This window comes from Chlamydomonas reinhardtii, chromosome 2 (genome assembly GCF_000002595.2).
Source record: "Chlamydomonas reinhardtii strain CC-503 cw92 mt+ chromosome 2, whole genome shotgun sequence".
NCBI lineage: Eukaryota > Viridiplantae > Chlorophyta > Chlorophyceae > Chlamydomonadales > Chlamydomonadaceae > Chlamydomonas > Chlamydomonas reinhardtii.
The window spans coordinates 3,846,444-3,861,598 of record NC_057005.1 but is presented as its reverse complement, the minus strand read 5'-3'; the positions used below and the strand labels follow the sequence as shown (position 1 = coordinate 3,861,598).

The following is a 15,155-nucleotide window of genomic DNA, read 5'->3' as shown; positions in this document are numbered from 1 at the left end:
AGGACGATGTCTGGCGGGAGTGGCGGCGCTCGGTGCTACAGTGGGCAGGGGGCACCAATTCCTACGCCACCCAACCCTCTTGTCCGTTCTGGACAATGCGCTACCCATGGTGGCATCGTGGACGTGTGAAGGGGCATGGTTGGGGCGCACGGCGACCGGGGGGGGGGGGCAATGCGCCCCTCAGGGGACCCGCCGCGAGCTCGGGGGTTCGGGGCCGCCAGGGTTTCGTTTCGCAAGACCGGTGCTGCGTTGCTCCGCCTCGTAACGGCCGGAGCGCTCCCCTGTCCGGGCCCCCTATTTGTGTTTAAAACTGCCGCGTCTGCTCCTTCCCTGTGTGCTGGCTCGGGCTGCCAGCTGAGGCGAGCATGGAAGCAGCCTCATTGCTCCCCTGGTCGGTCGAGTGCGGCCCTTCCTTTGAAGTCGAGCATTCAGCTGCTTACTACGTGTTATAACATATACGACATAGAACAGAAACCACGTAGCTTTAACGCCGTGCTGACCGTAACTAATTCCCGAACTTGAATGAGAGTGCGAGGAGCGCCGTTGAGCGCTTAAGTAACCCTTCCTAGCCTGGCTGGAAGTCTCACTTAGGTTTCTTCAGCAGCGGGCGGATGGGCTCGACGCGGGGCTCTAAACGGGGGGCTGCCTCGGCGCAGCAGCAGCAGCCCAGCAAGCGCCTGCGCACAGCGCCGCACGAGGATGTGAGCAGCAGCGGAGACACGGACCTCCTGCAGATGCTGCCCCCAGAGCTGCTGCTGGTCGTCGTCGGAAATCTTACCCCGCGCGAGTGTCAGCCGCTGCGCTTGACGTGCAAAGGGCTGCGTGACGTCGTGGACTCGGCGGTGGCGGACACCTTGACGGTCACCAACGACATCGCGCAGTACTTGGTGCTGGAGCAGAGCAAGCAGTTCGAACAGGGAGGGGCGAGCGTCTCTAATGGCTGGGTTGCTCGCTTCCTGGCGAAGTTCCCCCGCATCAAGAAGCTGGACGTCAAGTGCAGCCAGAGCGTCCTCACGCTGTTCGCACGACATATGGTGCGCGACTCCCTAGGCAGCGTGCCGCAAGGCGCACTGCCCCTGGGGCGCATTTTCGATCTTGCAGAGAACGTCAAGACCAACAGCCGGCGGCACTCAGCGGTCCTGTTGTGCGAGCTTATCAAATTTAAGGTGGCCCAGAGCCTCACCTCGAAGCCGCCCGGCTATGACGCCATGCGCAACGACGTGAAGCAGTATATCAGGGCTGACCAGGTGCGTTGCATCGGGCCTTGTGAGGTGTCGTAGAGACCTGTATCTTCTGTCCGGCCAGAGGAGGCCTCAGGGAGGGTTTCTGGGGCTTCGCGCCCAGTTACATGGCTTCGAAAGAAGTGGTTTCCGTGGTCGACGGTTCATCTAGGCAGGCCATCACAAACGAAGGATGCTTTGGTGCATTTGGGGGCGAGGGCGTTTTGTGTGCGCTGGCAAACTGGCAAAATGTCGGCATGTTGTCTAGGCTTTTGTAGGGCCGGGCGATGCCCCCCGGCAGCTGCTAGGCCGCCACAGTTTCAGAGGGAGAGGCCGTTGGCTTTGTAAGGCGTGCGCGGGGTTGAACACGTGGTACAGACGGCACTTGGCTGCACCCAGCGCTTGCGGCCTGGCCCCCCTGCACATCGCTGGCCGCGCCCTTGTGCAACTGGTTGATGCGTAGCAACTAACCTAGCCGCCCAGGGCCTATGCACATTAGGTTGGGGGCTTCGTGTGTAGTGGTGGCTCACGGGGCTCCTGCATGATGAAACCCTGTCGACCAACCTGCATGCCCCGCAACCGGCCGTCTTGCCTCCGCAGCTGCTGACGGAGCACCGCCTGGAGCTGCAGGTGCGCATCGCAGGCTTGTGCCCTTATTCAGAACAACAGCCTAGGGGTTTGGCTTTTGTGCGACCTTTAGAGGGCTGGGCACAGGCGCAGCTGACCAGCCAGCCTGGTCATGCGGCTGCCTCTCTCCCCAGTCCAGCACCCCATCCTTCCCGCGCCCCCTCCCCCTGCACCCCTCCCCCCTCGCAGCAACGCGTGATTGAGCTGGTGGAGAAGGTGCTGACGCTCAAGGGCCACGTGGACGCGCGCGCGCACGAGAATTACAAGTACGCGCGCGACACGCTCGACGACTCGCTGCTGCAGCTGGTGTCGTGCCTGCAGGCGCGACACAGCAAGTACGCTTACCAGCTGCTGGCCAAGGCGGCGGACCCGGCCAAGGCGGCGCGCGGCTGGAGGTGCGCAGCGGGATGGTGGTGGTGTGGGGGAGGGGGGGAGGGGTAACGAAAATGCAGGTGTGTGTGGTCATGCGTTGACGTCAGCTGGGTGCCAGGGACGAACTCGCGGATGATGAGACGGCTGCGCCGCGCCGGCGGGCTATCTCTTGATTACCCAGCACGATGACGAAATTATATGGTGTTTTTTTTTTCCATGGCGCAGGTGGCTATTTTACTTCCTGGCCCGCCAGAAGCAGGCGGAGGCGGCCATCGAGGCGTACAAGGTGGTGGACAAGCAAGCGCTGGCGCAGCTCAGTCCCACCTGCCTCAGCGAGCTGTTCCGCAGCCTCATCGACAACGAGATCATCACGCAGGTGTGTGCGGGCCTGTGGGGATGCATGTTTTGCGGGGGTTAGCCGTTCATGTGGGGCTGCTCAGGGTTGCGGGTGGGGCCCCGCGTGTGCGGCTAGCTGGAGGCTGCATACGGCTGCGTGCAGTGTGTATGTGCGCGGGAGGGGGCAAGTATGTCCGCGCTTGACATCATGCTGAAAAAACAATGCTACACACAACCCACCCTACATCCCTGCCCACCCACAGCCCGAGCCCAAGCTGCGCGCCATCACCAGCGAGAGCGGCTCCTGGACCAAGTTCCTGTACCGCGGCAACTTCAACCTGACGTCGACGCAGTCGCGCGAGGGCGCGCTGGAGAAGGTGGCGGCGGACCTGATCGGCAAGGATTACCTGGACACGGCCGTCAATGTCATGAACAGGTGGGTGGTGCGATGGTGCGGGGCGTGGTGGCGGCGTGGGATGCGGTGGGGCCGTGGCGGCGGCAGCCCCGGTTTGCCGTGTTTTTTGTAAACAATATCTGCTATATTCCCGCCTTCCGGGTGTCGTGGATGTGCGTCATGGGCACCGGCGCTAATTCATGTGGCGATGCGGTGTATCACGTATGTGTGCGGCGCAGGTTTGAGACGGACAGCACTGCCAACGACATCTGGGTGCAGCTGCTCGGCGCGCTGGGCATCGTGCCGGGCGGCGAGATGCCGCTGGTGTCCAAGGACCTGCACAAGAACGTCACCGACAACGTGCGTGCGGGCGTTGCGGAGGATGGCTACATTGACCTGTGTATGTATGCCAGGCTTGCTGTCCATGCATTAGCACTCGTGCTGACGTGTTTCTTCCTTGTGATCCGCGCCCTGCAGGCGACGCGCGCTGCCTGGTTTGCATCTCACGCCGCCCAGCCGCGGCGCGTCAACTGCTTCATCCCCATCATCGACCTGCTGGTGACGGAGGGCCACCTGAAGGACGCCTTCAACATCGTGCGGCAGGTGAGCGCGCCCCCGCCTCCTCCCCCGCCTCCGCCCGCAACGCTCTTTCATGCCCGCCCGTCGAGCTCCTTCCTGCAGCTGCTGCTGCTGCACCTGCCCTTTTGTGCATCGAAGATACCCGCGCCTCCCCGATGCCACCGCTCCTTCCCTCCCGCTGCCTGTGCTCCGCTAGTTTAGCTTGGTTTGCTCTAGCAAGGGCTGATGTTCACGACCCTCCCTCCCATGCAGTACCCGGAGCAAGGCGCGCTGGACAAGCACCTTCTGCGCGCGCTGTCCACCGCCTTCGCGCTGGCGGACTGCCCGCCCGCCCAGCTGAGCGACGCCACGTGCGACCTGCTGCACGACGTGCTGCTGGGCCAGCTGCGCGACGTGGCCGCGCGCTCCGAGCTCACCACCATCCTGGTGGCGGCCTACGCCGCGCGCGGCAACCTGGACAAGGCGGTGGACCTGGCCACCAGGCTGGACGCCGCGGCTGCGGCGGCCATGGAGGCGGAGCCGGGCGCTGCGGGCGGCCCCGCCGCCGAGCCGGTGCCCGCCGCTGCCGCGGCGGGCCCTGCGGGCGGCGCCGCGGGGGCGCCTGCCGGAGAGGCGGCGGCGGCCGGGGCGGCGCCGGCGGAGGGCGCGGGCGGCGCAGATGGCGGCGGCATCTTGGCGGCGGGCGCCGCGGGGCAGCGCATGTCAGCCATGTGGCGCGGAGTGGCGGCGGCGGCGCTGCGGACGGATAACACCGCTGCGCTGCTGACGGCGCTGCCGCACGTGCAGACGACGTGGCTGCTGGGGCCCGCGGATGAGGACTGCGGTCCCGAGCCGCAGCCGCAACCACTGGCGGCTGCAGCGGGCGCCTGCGCGGGCGACGCCAAGGCGGGTGCTGGCTCAGCGGGACCGTCGTGCAGCCGCCCCGCCGCGGGCGCTTCTGACGGCGCCTCGGCACCGGATGCAGCGGCCGGCGCACCCACCAGCAGCCAGGGCGGGCAGGCGGCTGCTGCTGCCGCGGCCGCTCCGCCTGCGCCGTCCACCGTCTGGCAGCGCGTGTGCGGCCAGTTGCTCCGCTCGCTCCGCAGGCCTGCCCTGGAGTCGCTGCTGATGCAGCTGCTGGGCGAGCGGCGGAGAGGCCTCGGCGGCCACACCGATCAGCGCGCCCTGCTGGAGTCAACCGCCCGCGCCATGATGAACAGCGGGTACACGTCGGATGCGCTGGCGCTGGCGCGGCGGCTGGGCGGGGGCTACACGCCCTGCCCTGCCGCCACCCGCGCCGGCGCTGGCGCCTCGGCGGCGCCCGGCACCGCGGGCTCGCCGGCGCAGGCGGACACGCCCACCTCCGTCACCGTCACGATGCTGTCGTCGCCGGCGGCTGGGGTCCGGCCGTGCTGGGCCATGCTCAACGTCATCCTGGAGGGCCTCCTCGCGGCCGGCCAGACGGACGTCGTCGTGCAGGAGCTGCTGGCGGCGGGCGCGGCACAGGCCAAGGCCGCCGCCGTCGCGACCGGTGAGCCCGGGCCAGGCGGCGCCAGCAGCGAGGCCGGCGCGGGCGGCTCCGCAGCGGGCGGGGCGCCGCCGCCGGGGCTGGTGCTGCCGACGGCGGCCGGCCGCCTGCGCCAGGCGCTGCTGACGGACGTGCTATCCACGCTGACTGAGGCCGGCCGCGTCGCGGAGGCGGTGCAGGTGCTGCGGGCGCTGCGTGGCGGCGAGAACGACGGGCCGCTGCTGCCGCCGCCCATGCCGCTGCCGGCCATCCAGCCCATGGCCGGCGTGCAGCGCACCGGCTCGGGCAACGGCCGCACCACGCGCGCCGGCCGCTCCGGCGCCGCGCAGAAGCGCTCGCGCGGCGCAGGCTCCACAGCTGCGGCAGCCGCCGCTGCTGCGGCTGCTGCCGCTGCTGCGGCCATGGATGAGGCCGGGGGCGACATGGGGATAGCGGCGCCGGCCGACGCGGCGGCGGTGGACGGGCAAGCGGGCGGTCCTGGGGCCGCGGCCAACCAGTCCTCGACCGATGCGCAAGCGCTGGGGCCTCAGCCGCAATACAGCCGCCTGATGCTGGAGGGCGGCGGCGATGAGGAGGCCGGCCAGCCAAGCGGCGGCGGCGCTGCGGCGGCGGCCGCTGGCGGCCCCGGCGGAGCGGGAGGCACTGCCGCTGGCAGTGGCAGCCGCCCGACCTCTGCGAACGGGTCAGGCCGCGCAGCCTCGCTCGAGGCTGCGCTGGCTGCGCTTGTCAAGGCATTGCAGAAGCGTGCCGGCGCTGGCAACGGTGGCTCGGCTACCAACAGCGGCACCTCTGCAGGCGCCGCCGGCAGCGCGGGCGGCGGCGGCAGCGGCCCCGGCGTGCAGAGCGTGGAGTTGCTGTCCGATTGGCTGGAGGTGTGCAAGTGCTGGCCGCCGGGCCCCATGCGGGATGCGCAGCTGGACACGCTCGCGCGGCGCGCCATGGACCGCGGCCGCGACCTGGAGGTGGCGCTGCAGGCGGGGTGGCTGCTGAGCGAGGCGACGCCGCAGGTGAGGGGCGCGCCTGTGTGGGGGATTCTGGGCCGGAAAACACATCCTTGGTTGTGTCAATGGCTTTGGTACTGCACATAACATTACAGTGTCCCGAACACGACAGCACGTGTCTCGTGGTGTGTGTCCCTCATGTTGACCGTGTTTGCCCCATCTGCTCCGTGCAGGATGTGAAGCTGGCGTACACGCACCGCGACCTGGCGCAGAAGTGCGTCGGGCAGGGCATGCTGGAGGCGGCGCAGATGTGCCTGCTGCGCATCAAGCCGGCCAACTGGGAGGTCGCGGGCGACACCACCGCGCGCGAGCTGATGCGGGCAGTGGCTCGGTCCGGCGACAAGACGGCAGCCATGCAGTGAGTCTGCGGCCCTGCATAGTGAACTATGTATACTGCCCGACCAGCTTCATTTATTTCCGCGATACCACCACCCTGAGCGACTAGTATGGCCTAAACTGTTTCCCCTCCCTCCCTGCTGCTCGCTGCAGGCTTGCGGCTGTGTGGATCCATGCCGAGGACCAGCGGGCTGACTTTGTGAAGGTGCTGCGCAACATCCGGCCCACCACGGGCGGCGCTGCGGGAGCGGCCGGCGGCAGCCGCGCCGGATCCAGCAGCCGAGGGAGCTCGCGGTAGCGCGGGGCGGCTCGGCCGCTGCTGGTTTGCGGAGTGGCGCGCGGTGCCTTGCAACTTCCAGGGTATGCCTGGCCGGCACCGGTAAGGGCAGCTTGCTCCTGACGGCGGTGACCGGTCTGGCTGCTGTGCATGCTCTTGCAGCCTCTGGGGTTGTATTGGCGCACTTATCTCTGGCCCTCACCGCATGTGTACTATTACCTTGACTGCTTGACCTCAACATGTTTGTGTGCGCGCAAGCTTTTGCCTGAGTAGCGGAAAGTAGCGGAAGACACGAAGCACAACACGTGTTGCGCAGCCGCAACACACCGCGGGATGTGGCTCGTAGGGCAACAGAGATAGCGGCTGGTTGTCATGCAGGCGGTGCTGCAGGCTGTCTAATTGGGCTTTACGGGGCTTGCGTCTTCAAGTTAACTGTTTGACCGGAAGCGTGTCAGGGAGTTTGCGCCGTGCCCGGGTTTTGTGCCGTGGCAATATGGAGCTTAAGCGATTGAATCTTGGGCGGGGCGGGAGTATACAAGGAAGACGGTCTTACACTGGCGAGCAGGTAAGGTACGGACTGCTTCAGGCGTTGTTAGTGGACTGATTGCAAGCCAAACTACGGAGGTCCACACCCCGAATGGGACAGGACAGGAGGGTCCGGGTGATGACGCTGGCAGCGCTCGCGTGGCCAAGCGCCTAGTGCGTTCTGCACATGCGACCGCACGTGCCTGCAATCACTAGGACTTTGACTGGACCCGAAGGGGCGGCAGGTGGCGGTAGACGAGCTTGCGCAGCAGGAGCAGGAGCGAGGGTTTCTCAGTGCCTGGTCAAGCCTGGTTTTGCTGCTGACATTGGCGCGTGTTCCATGCGCATGGATTCAGGTAGATCATTTATCTCAGGTTTGGAGTCGTGTCACAGTTTAGAATCGGCTAATCTTCATCTTCGTTGCTTTGCTGGTCGGCTTTGGATGGCCAGGGCTGGTCCCTGGTGGTGGCGGCGGTTCGGCGTCAGTATTCGCCGAGTGGTCAGGTGGACTTGTCGTAGCTTGAAACGAGTATTTGATAACAGCATACAAATGCAATGGTAGTGTCCTGTTTCTTTTGAACGTCTTGTAATGATGACACATGTGAGTCAATTTGTTTGCGCTACTCCTGGAAGGCGAGGGACGGCAGGACCGTGGACGGGGCACGGGGGCAACTCAGCCGCCGTGTCATGAGCAGCCAAACCCGCATCATCTTCCCGCATTCCCTGTTTAACGTCCGGATAGCCATTGAATACTCAAGCTCGCATAAGCAACCGTAACGCTTCAAAACTGCTCGCTTTCGCAATTGTCCGTCTTGAATAGTCTCGACTCCGTTTCGTGTCAGTGTTTTTGTTACTCAAGCACAAGAAATATGAAATTACAAGCCAGGACACAATTGAAGGCGGGAGCCGGTGCGTCGCTGTTTCCAGACGTCGCTGGCGAGCGGCAGGGCGCTTTTCATAGTCATCGCATGTCATCAGCTTAACTATTTGATTGAATGCATAAATCTGGGACCGCCGCCGATAGGCGCAGCGCATGTCGATGCACTGAACGCCGCCGGCAAACCCCACGACAGTCAACGGCCAGCTCGCTTTTGCGGTATTTTGCAGGGGATGGTGGCAAAGGGGCAAAGCGGAAAGCTCGGGAGCCAACGCCAGAGAGCGAGCCGGAACTCGATGAGGGTGAGGCAAAGTCGGGGAGGGGGGCACCGATCGGGGCCACAACAGGGCACGGCAGGGCGCTTGCCGTGGGATGGCGGGTCCTACCTAGTACTCCGCACTCTCACTTTGTTACTACCGGGGTATGGGGCTTTCTGGGAGGCAGGGGGGCAGCGGAGGTGCCTGCAAGAGTGCCCTAAACCCGCACGCCACGACCTTCCAGCGCCAAGCTAGGTCTTTCTTGGCACCCGGCAGCACCCCGCCATCCCCAAGCACAGCAGCAGCAGCAGCAGCAGCAGCAAGAGCACACTCCCGCCCACACAGAAACCTACCGCCCGCCACACTCGAACCTCGCAGACGCCCTGGCGAGCAATGATGAGGGCGAGGGCGACGAGGGCGAGGACGAGGACGAGGACATGTACGGCGGCGACTACGGCCAGGACCAGGAGGACGGGGAGGGAGAGGAGGACGGGGAGGACGGGGAGGGGGAGGAGGGCGAGAGCAGCGATGGTGAAATGGTCCAAGGCCTGGAGGAGGCGCTGCAGGCGGCGGCAGCAGCGGCCGTGACAGCCGGCGGTCGTGGTGGTGGAGATTTCCTGGGGGGCGACGACGATGACAGCGAGGAGGACGGGGAAGGTGCCGGACCGGACTCGGGCCCGGAGAGTGAGGAGCTGGAGCTGCTGCCGGATGAGTTCGGTGGGGAGGGCGGCGAAGGTGAGGACGCGGGGGAGGAGGAGGGGGAGGGGGAGGCGGAGGAGGAGGAGGGGGGCAAGGGAATAAGAGGCCATGGCCAGAGGGAGCGTTAGTGCGGAGCCAGCAAAAGAACGCTAGGGCTAAGCCAGCAAGCCGCAAGGCAAAGCGAGCGGCGGGAGCGCCGACCGCTGTTCGGCACCCGCGGCAGCCCCGACCGCTTGAGGGCACACCCGCCATGCCCTTGCCCTATGCAGTCTCGCCCGGCACCCCACAACACCCCATGCTCATGCACCTCACCTGCGGCGCCCCCCTCCCTACAATTGGTCCTCCTTCACACTTTCGTCTTCCGGGACACAGGCGAGGGCGATGATGACGACGAAGACGGCGAAGACGACGATGACGACGAAGATGAAGACCTGGACGCAGACCTGGATGACGACCTGCTTGCTGGCGCGGGCGACTCCGGCGAGGGCGATGAGGACGACGACGATGAGGAGGAGGACGACGACGACGGCGACGATGAGGAGGGCGGCGAGGCGAGGCGGCGGTCAGGCGCCCAGGCGGGGCCTATGGACCCGGCGGACAAGGCCGCGGCCAAGGGCGCCTCGTTCGCCAAGGCCTTCCACAAGTTGCTGGAGGGCAAGGCCAAGGGCGGCGCGGAGGAGGCGCCCATCCTGGCGGTGGGTGCGCTGGGCTGGGAGCGGGAGGGCCGCACAGGGCCACACAGGACCACAGCTGCCGTGTGTGGTGCGGTGTAGTGCGGTGTGGTGCGGTGTGGGGGTGCGTGGATGTGTGGGTGCGTGTTTTTGGCGTGCTGGGGCTGAGACACCGCCGCTCCGCTCCTTCACCACCCCTTGCTTTCACGGCCCCGATCATACGGTAATGACACTCTCGCTCGTTGCCCATCAAGCCAACCCCCACACACCCTACCATTGTCAAAGCATAGGCCACGCTCTCCTCCTCGCTCATTTGCATTGGGTTCGGTTTAGTTTGGGCTGGTATCTACAACCCGCCACCCCTCATCGCGCCTCCCCTCTCCCGCAGGCGTCCAAGTCTCTTGCCAAGCGTGAGGCCGAGGCCAAGGCCGACGCGGCGGAGCGGCGCGAGGCCAAGCGGGCGCGGCTGGAGCGGCGGCGGCGCGGCCACTTGCCCGTGCCCAAGAAGGGCGAGGAGCCGGAACACGACGTGCGGGAGAAGGGGCTCGGCCGCCTGGCCACCAAGTGAGAGCAGGGGAGGCGGGGGCGGGGGCGGAAGAGGGGGGCCTGGGCAGTGCTGTGAGAGGGGAGGCGGGGGCGGGGGCGGGGGCGGGGGGCCTGGGCAGTGCTGTGAGAGGGCGTGAGGGAGGGGGCGTAACGGGCGTGGGCGCGGGCCTGGGCGCGGGCTTGCAAGGGGCTTGCGCTTGGGGAAGGGGCCGGCTTGAAGTGAGTAAGGTGTGGGAATAAAGGATTGGGACGGATACGGATAACGTGAATGGATCATGGACTGCATGGCACTGGGGATTACGCCCTGGGCAGTGCAGCTGCGGAGGGGCGCGCACGTGGGCAACGGGCACCACACCCGCGTGCCCAGCGAGCACGGGCAGTCGGGCACAGGCGTGGACGCTTGAGTCCATGCCGCCTCCTGTCACACACCTGTCGCACACCCTCTGGGGGAGAGGCCTGCATCGCTGCACCTGCACACACACTCTCTCACCTGTCCCGCTGCCCTGGCTGCATTGGCCTCCCCGCGTCTCCGCCGCCGCAGGGGCGTGGTGTTGCTTTTCAACGCCATCGCCAAGGCCCAGAAGGAGGCGGCGGCGGGCGGCGCGGCTGGCGGCAAGAAGCCCGCCAAGCTCAGCAAGGCGTCCTTCCTGGCCCAGCTCAAGGGCACGGCCACGGGTGCCGGCGGCGCCGCCGCTGGCGGCACCGCTGCCGGATCCGTGCTGGGGGCGGCGGCGGCAGCCGCCGCCGGCAAGGGCGGCGCGGCGGCGGCTGACGCCGCCGCGGCGGAGGGGGCTCCTGGGTGGAAGGTGCTGCAGGCTGGGTTCAGTGGGCTGAGCGGCGGCACCAAGATGAAGGACTGGGACCGCAAGGCCACCGGCAGCGATGAGGAGGACGCGAGGAACATGGGCGACGCCGGCATGGGTGGCGGCACGGACAGCGAGGACGACGGCGGCGACGGCTGGTAGATTGTTTGCGTGGGGGAGGTTTGTTTGTGTGGTGGTGTGGGTGCATGGTTGGGGGTGAAATGGGAGGCGAGGGGGAGGGGGAGAAGGAGGCGTTGCCGAGTGGTCTGGTGCAGCCGTGCAGAGAAAGCGCCATGGGCAGGAGTGAGGTTGGCTGTGTGCTAGGAGGCGCGAACGCCTGCGGCAGTTGTGGCACCGAGAAGAATTCTTAGGCAGCTTAGGTGGCATTGCTCGGATTGGGACTGGTTCACTAGAAATATGCGGCTATGCGCACGGCGGGGAACCGAGGTGTGGATGGGGCCCACCGAGGCAGCCCCGAGGTCGTCCATCGAGCCTGGCCCTGTGGACACATTTGCAAAGCGCCTTTATCAGAATCTCACTTCACCACAATCAGATCATTGACCTACAGAGTTTATCCCTGCAAAATTTTTCGCGCTCACTGAGCCTGTCGCTGAGCTCAAATGCACTGTCTGTTTTGCCCGCCAACATGACCTATGTGGTAGAAATAGTTACCATGCCGCCCACTGACCACAGAGCGCTGAGCAGACGGCGGTAATATTTGTTTTCGCGCCTGGACAAAGGAGCGGCCGAAGTCCCAGAGGTAGCTCTTACGGCCGCTTGGTGTAATCATTACAATCTGCAAGGGCCTACAACAGCTGCGTGAGGGCTCGGAACAATCTCATGTCGAGCAGGCGACTCAGGCTGGTCTTTTGCCCTGTCCTCCTCTAACCTACAGCCGGAACCTAACGGCGAAGGCAAGATGCAGCCTGGTCCACCGGGCCAGATGAACATGCAGCCGGGCGTGCCTATGAGCATGGCGCCGGGCGCGCACCCGATGGCCCCGGGCGGCAACCCTATGGCCCCAGGCGCGATGGCTCCGGGAATGGCGCCGGGCCCCATGCAGCCTAGCATGGCTCCAGGGCCCATGGCGCCCGGCCACATGGCGCCGGGGCCTATGGCGCCGGGGCACATGGCGCCAGGCATGGCGCCGGGGCCGATGGCTCCCAACGCAATGGCGCCGGGCGTGGCGCGGGCCCCGCCGCCCGGAATGCCCGGGCACCCGCCGCCACCTGCCGGCATGGCGCCAGGCCCCATGCCGCAGCACTCCATGGCGCCAGGGCCCATGGCGCCCGGCCCCGGGCCCAGCCCGATGATGCGGCCGGGGGCGCCGCTGCCGCCGCCGCCCCAGCAGCAGCAGCAGCAGCCGCACGGCATGCCGCGGCCGACCATGCAGCCGGGGGCGCCGCCGTACGGCATGCCGGGTGAGACACGGAAGGGAGAGGGTGGGAGGGGCTGTTTGGAGAGGCGGCTGGGATGGGCTGCGTGGAGAGGCGGCTGGGTACCGGGGATCTGGCCCGGGGTGGGTGTGAGCGCCATGGAAAGGGTCGTTTGGATCAGGATAGGCAGCGTACCGGGGATGCAGCGCACCGGGGTCGGAGGTGTCTGCCGGCTTCAGCCAGGGCCAGGTCTGCTGCAAGCGGCCGGCGCGAAAAAACAAGAACACGAAAACACGAAAGCCTGATGTTTTGAAACAGGATGGGGTATTGTTCAATTGCACCCGCCGTGGCCACCCGCTGTGCTGATGCCCCCTGCTGCCTGTTATCCTGTGGGCATGCGTCTGCTCTCCGCCCAGCGGTCCCTCACTGTTGCGCTTGAATGTCCCTCGCCCCATCGCCTGTACATGAGTCCTAAACATTGCACCACTACGCCGCCCACCACGCCACCACCACGCCGCCACCACGCCACCACCCACACAGGGCAACAGCCCGCCTCCGTCATGGCACCGGGCGTGATGGCGCCGGGGCCAGCCGCTGGGCAGCCGCCGCCAGCGGCCCAGCCGCAGCAGCACCACTACCAGCAGCCGCAGCAGCCGCAACAGCCGCAGCAGCCGCAGCAGCAGCCGCAGCAGCCGCAGCGGCCAATCATTAAGCAGGAGCCGCAGGCGCACGCCGGCGGCCTACCCATGCCTGGGCAGCAGCAGCAGCAGCAGCAGGCGGCTGCCGCGGCGGCCGCGCGGGCACCGCAGCCCGGGGCCGCGCCGGCGGCGGCCCCGGCGACAGGAGCGCAGGCGCAGGCGGCGGCGGCTCTGGCGGCCAACCCCTTTTTACTAATCCTGCAGCAGCAGCTGCAAAAGAATCCCAGCGCCGCCGCCACGCAGCAGTTTCAGCATCTGGCGTCGCTGCTGGGTCCCAACATGCAGAACCTGGTGCAGCAGCAACAGCAGCAGGCGGCGGCGCAGGCGGCAGCCGCGGCGGCCGCGGCGGCGGTGGCGCAGCGCAACAAGCAGCAGCAGCAACTCAAGCCAGGCATTAAGAAGGAGGGCGGCGTGCCGGGCATGCCCGGAACGGCCGCTGCCTCCATGCCGGCGGCGGCGGCGCCGGTCGCCGCCGCGGCGGCGGCGGCGGCGCTCAACCCAGCTATGGCGGCGCTCGCAGCCGCACAGCGTCCCGTCAGCCCGCGGCCGCCGGGTATGCCTGGGGCGCCCGCGGTGCCGGTGGCTCCAGGGATGCCGGGAGCGGCAGCGGCGGCCGTGCGGCCGCCGGGGCAGCCCGCGGCGCCGCTGGCAGGCGTCCCCGGCGCCGCCGCCGCCGCCGCGGCTGCCGCCGCCGCCGCGGCGGCGGCGCCGCGCGCGCCGTACAAGTCAGATCTCGCGTACGCCCCTGACGGCAGTGTAATTGTCGCTGACGACGATGACGCCGACGCCGACGGCGGCGGGGGCGGCGGCGGGGCCGGCGGCGGCGCAGCCGGCGGCGGCGGCGCTGGCGGGCGGCGCGGCAAACGCGCCCGCGGTGATGACGACGGGCCGGATGACCATTTGGACATGCTTAAGGGCATTGTGGATGTGGACGCGGAGGCGGATGACGGGCTGGAGGGCGGCGCGGTGGGCGACTTCACGCCGGTGGACGTGCAGGTGTGTGTGTGTGTGTGTGTGTGTGTGTGTGTGTGTGTGTGTGTGTGCGTGTGTGTGCGCGTGTGTGTGGGTGGGTGGGTGTGTGCATGGTGTGGGTGGGTGGGTGGGTGGGTGTGCATGGGGTGTGTGCTTTGGGGTGCGCATGGGGCTGGGGGATGTAGGGTGGGGGTGCGGGGGTGGGGGGGCAGGGCATCAGAGTGTGGCCAGGAGATGGCAGGTACGGCAGTGGTGCAGGCAAGGTGCGGGCCGCCACAAAGTGTTTGGGGCCCATGCGAAGCCTCCGTACACAAGGCTTTGGCTTTGCCCCTGCCATTACCGGTACGCGACATCTCTTCAAAACACGTGTGTGCCCGCACACGCGCCCGCCCGCCCTCCCGCGCCTGCCTGCCTGCCTCCGCAGGAGGAGTACGTGCTGAACGCCGACCCCACACTGGTGCGGGTGCGCGACGTGGCGCGGCGACACGGCGGCGTGCGGCGCCTGGCCCCCGACGTCTTCCCCTACCTGGCCCTGGCGGTGGAGGTGGGTGGGAGCCTGGGAGGAGAGGGTTATGAATTTCGGACCAAACTAAACCGAACCCAATGCAGTAGGGGAGGGGAGGAGAGGGAGGTGCGGCGGTTGGGCGGGAGAGGCGCTGCTTCTGTGTTCGCTTATCGTTCTGGCTAAGGATGGCTGAGGATGGCTGAGGAAGCCTGCGCGTCATGGACTCGCGCTCCTTCCTCCCATCACGGACCCACACGTACCCACCAGCCATTCCACCACAACCACACCGCCACCACCATCACCACCACCACAGGCTCACCTGACGCAGCTGCTCCGCGGCGTGGGCCGCATGGCGTCGCAGCGCGGCGACCCCGGCCGCGCCGCGCTGCCGCCCGGGCTGGTGGCTCGCAGCGGCGTCAACGCGCAGCACCACATCCAGCGCCTGCGCAAGGCGGACGAGGTCAAGATGGCGGCGAAGAAGGAGCAGGTGGGGGGAGGAGGGGAGGGGAGGGGAGGGGAGGGGAGGGGAGGGGAGGGGAGGGGAGGGGAGGGGAGGGGAGGGGAGGGGAGGGGAGGG

General features: G+C 67.3%; 3 protein-coding genes across 3 annotated transcripts in view; all 3 read left to right on the top strand.

The window, feature by feature from the left end:
- The first annotated feature begins 325 nt into the window (after nucleotides 1-325).
- Nucleotides 326-7,776, top strand: CHLRE_02g095900v5 (uncharacterized protein). The gene is made up of 10 exons (XM_043059629.1): nucleotides 326-1,247; nucleotides 1,821-1,850; nucleotides 2,037-2,242; nucleotides 2,445-2,595; nucleotides 2,819-2,991; nucleotides 3,189-3,309; nucleotides 3,427-3,552; nucleotides 3,781-6,042; nucleotides 6,210-6,394; nucleotides 6,526-7,776. The coding sequence occupies exons 1-10, from the start codon at nucleotides 612-614 to the stop codon at nucleotides 6,668-6,670; spliced, it is 4,035 nt and encodes a 1,344-aa protein (XP_042927263.1). The 5' UTR covers nucleotides 326-611; the 3' UTR covers nucleotides 6,671-7,776.
- Nucleotides 7,777-7,915: 139 nt separating this feature from the next.
- CHLRE_02g095850v5 (uncharacterized protein) lies at nucleotides 7,916-11,571 on the top strand. Its single transcript, XM_043059628.1, has 6 exons — nucleotides 7,916-8,083; nucleotides 8,282-8,353; nucleotides 8,687-9,043; nucleotides 9,380-9,702; nucleotides 10,067-10,242; nucleotides 10,766-11,571. The coding sequence occupies exons 1-6, from the start codon at nucleotides 8,044-8,046 to the stop codon at nucleotides 11,187-11,189; spliced, it is 1,392 nt and encodes a 463-aa protein (XP_042927262.1). The 5' UTR covers nucleotides 7,916-8,043; the 3' UTR covers nucleotides 11,190-11,571.
- Nucleotides 11,572-11,625: 54 nt separating this feature from the next.
- CHLRE_02g095800v5 (uncharacterized protein) overlaps nucleotides 11,626-15,155 on the top strand; it is a 5,316-nt gene continuing 1,786 nt past the window's right edge. Inside the window, exons 1-5 of the mRNA XM_043059627.1 lie at nucleotides 11,626-11,787; nucleotides 11,923-12,448; nucleotides 12,944-14,097; nucleotides 14,498-14,617; nucleotides 14,892-15,065. Coding sequence (XP_042927261.1) covers nucleotides 11,947-12,448; nucleotides 12,944-14,097; nucleotides 14,498-14,617; nucleotides 14,892-15,065 — 1,950 coding nt within the window. The 5' untranslated portion in view covers nucleotides 11,626-11,787; nucleotides 11,923-11,946. The remainder of the gene's footprint in view (nucleotides 11,788-11,922; nucleotides 12,449-12,943; nucleotides 14,098-14,497; nucleotides 14,618-14,891; nucleotides 15,066-15,155) is intronic.

Bases quoted from the DNA above. Each gene is read 5' to 3' on its own strand.
- CHLRE_02g095900v5 (XM_043059629.1), top strand. From the start codon at position 612: ATGGGCTCGACGCGGGGCTCTAAACGGGGGGCTGCCTCGGCGCAGCAG. The intron at 2,596-2,818 runs GTGTGTGCGGGC...GCCCACCCACAG, and splicing joins ACAACGAGATCATCACGCAG to CCCGAGCCCAAGCTGCGCGC. The intron at 3,310-3,426 runs GTGCGTGCGGGC...CGCGCCCTGCAG, and splicing joins ACAAGAACGTCACCGACAAC to GCGACGCGCGCTGCCTGGTT.
- CHLRE_02g095850v5 (XM_043059628.1), top strand. From the start codon at position 8,044: ATGAAATTACAAGCCAGGACACAATTGAAGGCGGGAGCCG. The intron at 8,354-8,686 runs GTGAGGCAAAGT...CGAACCTCGCAG, and splicing joins CGAGCCGGAACTCGATGAGG to ACGCCCTGGCGAGCAATGAT. The intron at 9,703-10,066 runs GTGGGTGCGCTG...CCTCTCCCGCAG, and splicing joins AGGAGGCGCCCATCCTGGCG to GCGTCCAAGTCTCTTGCCAA.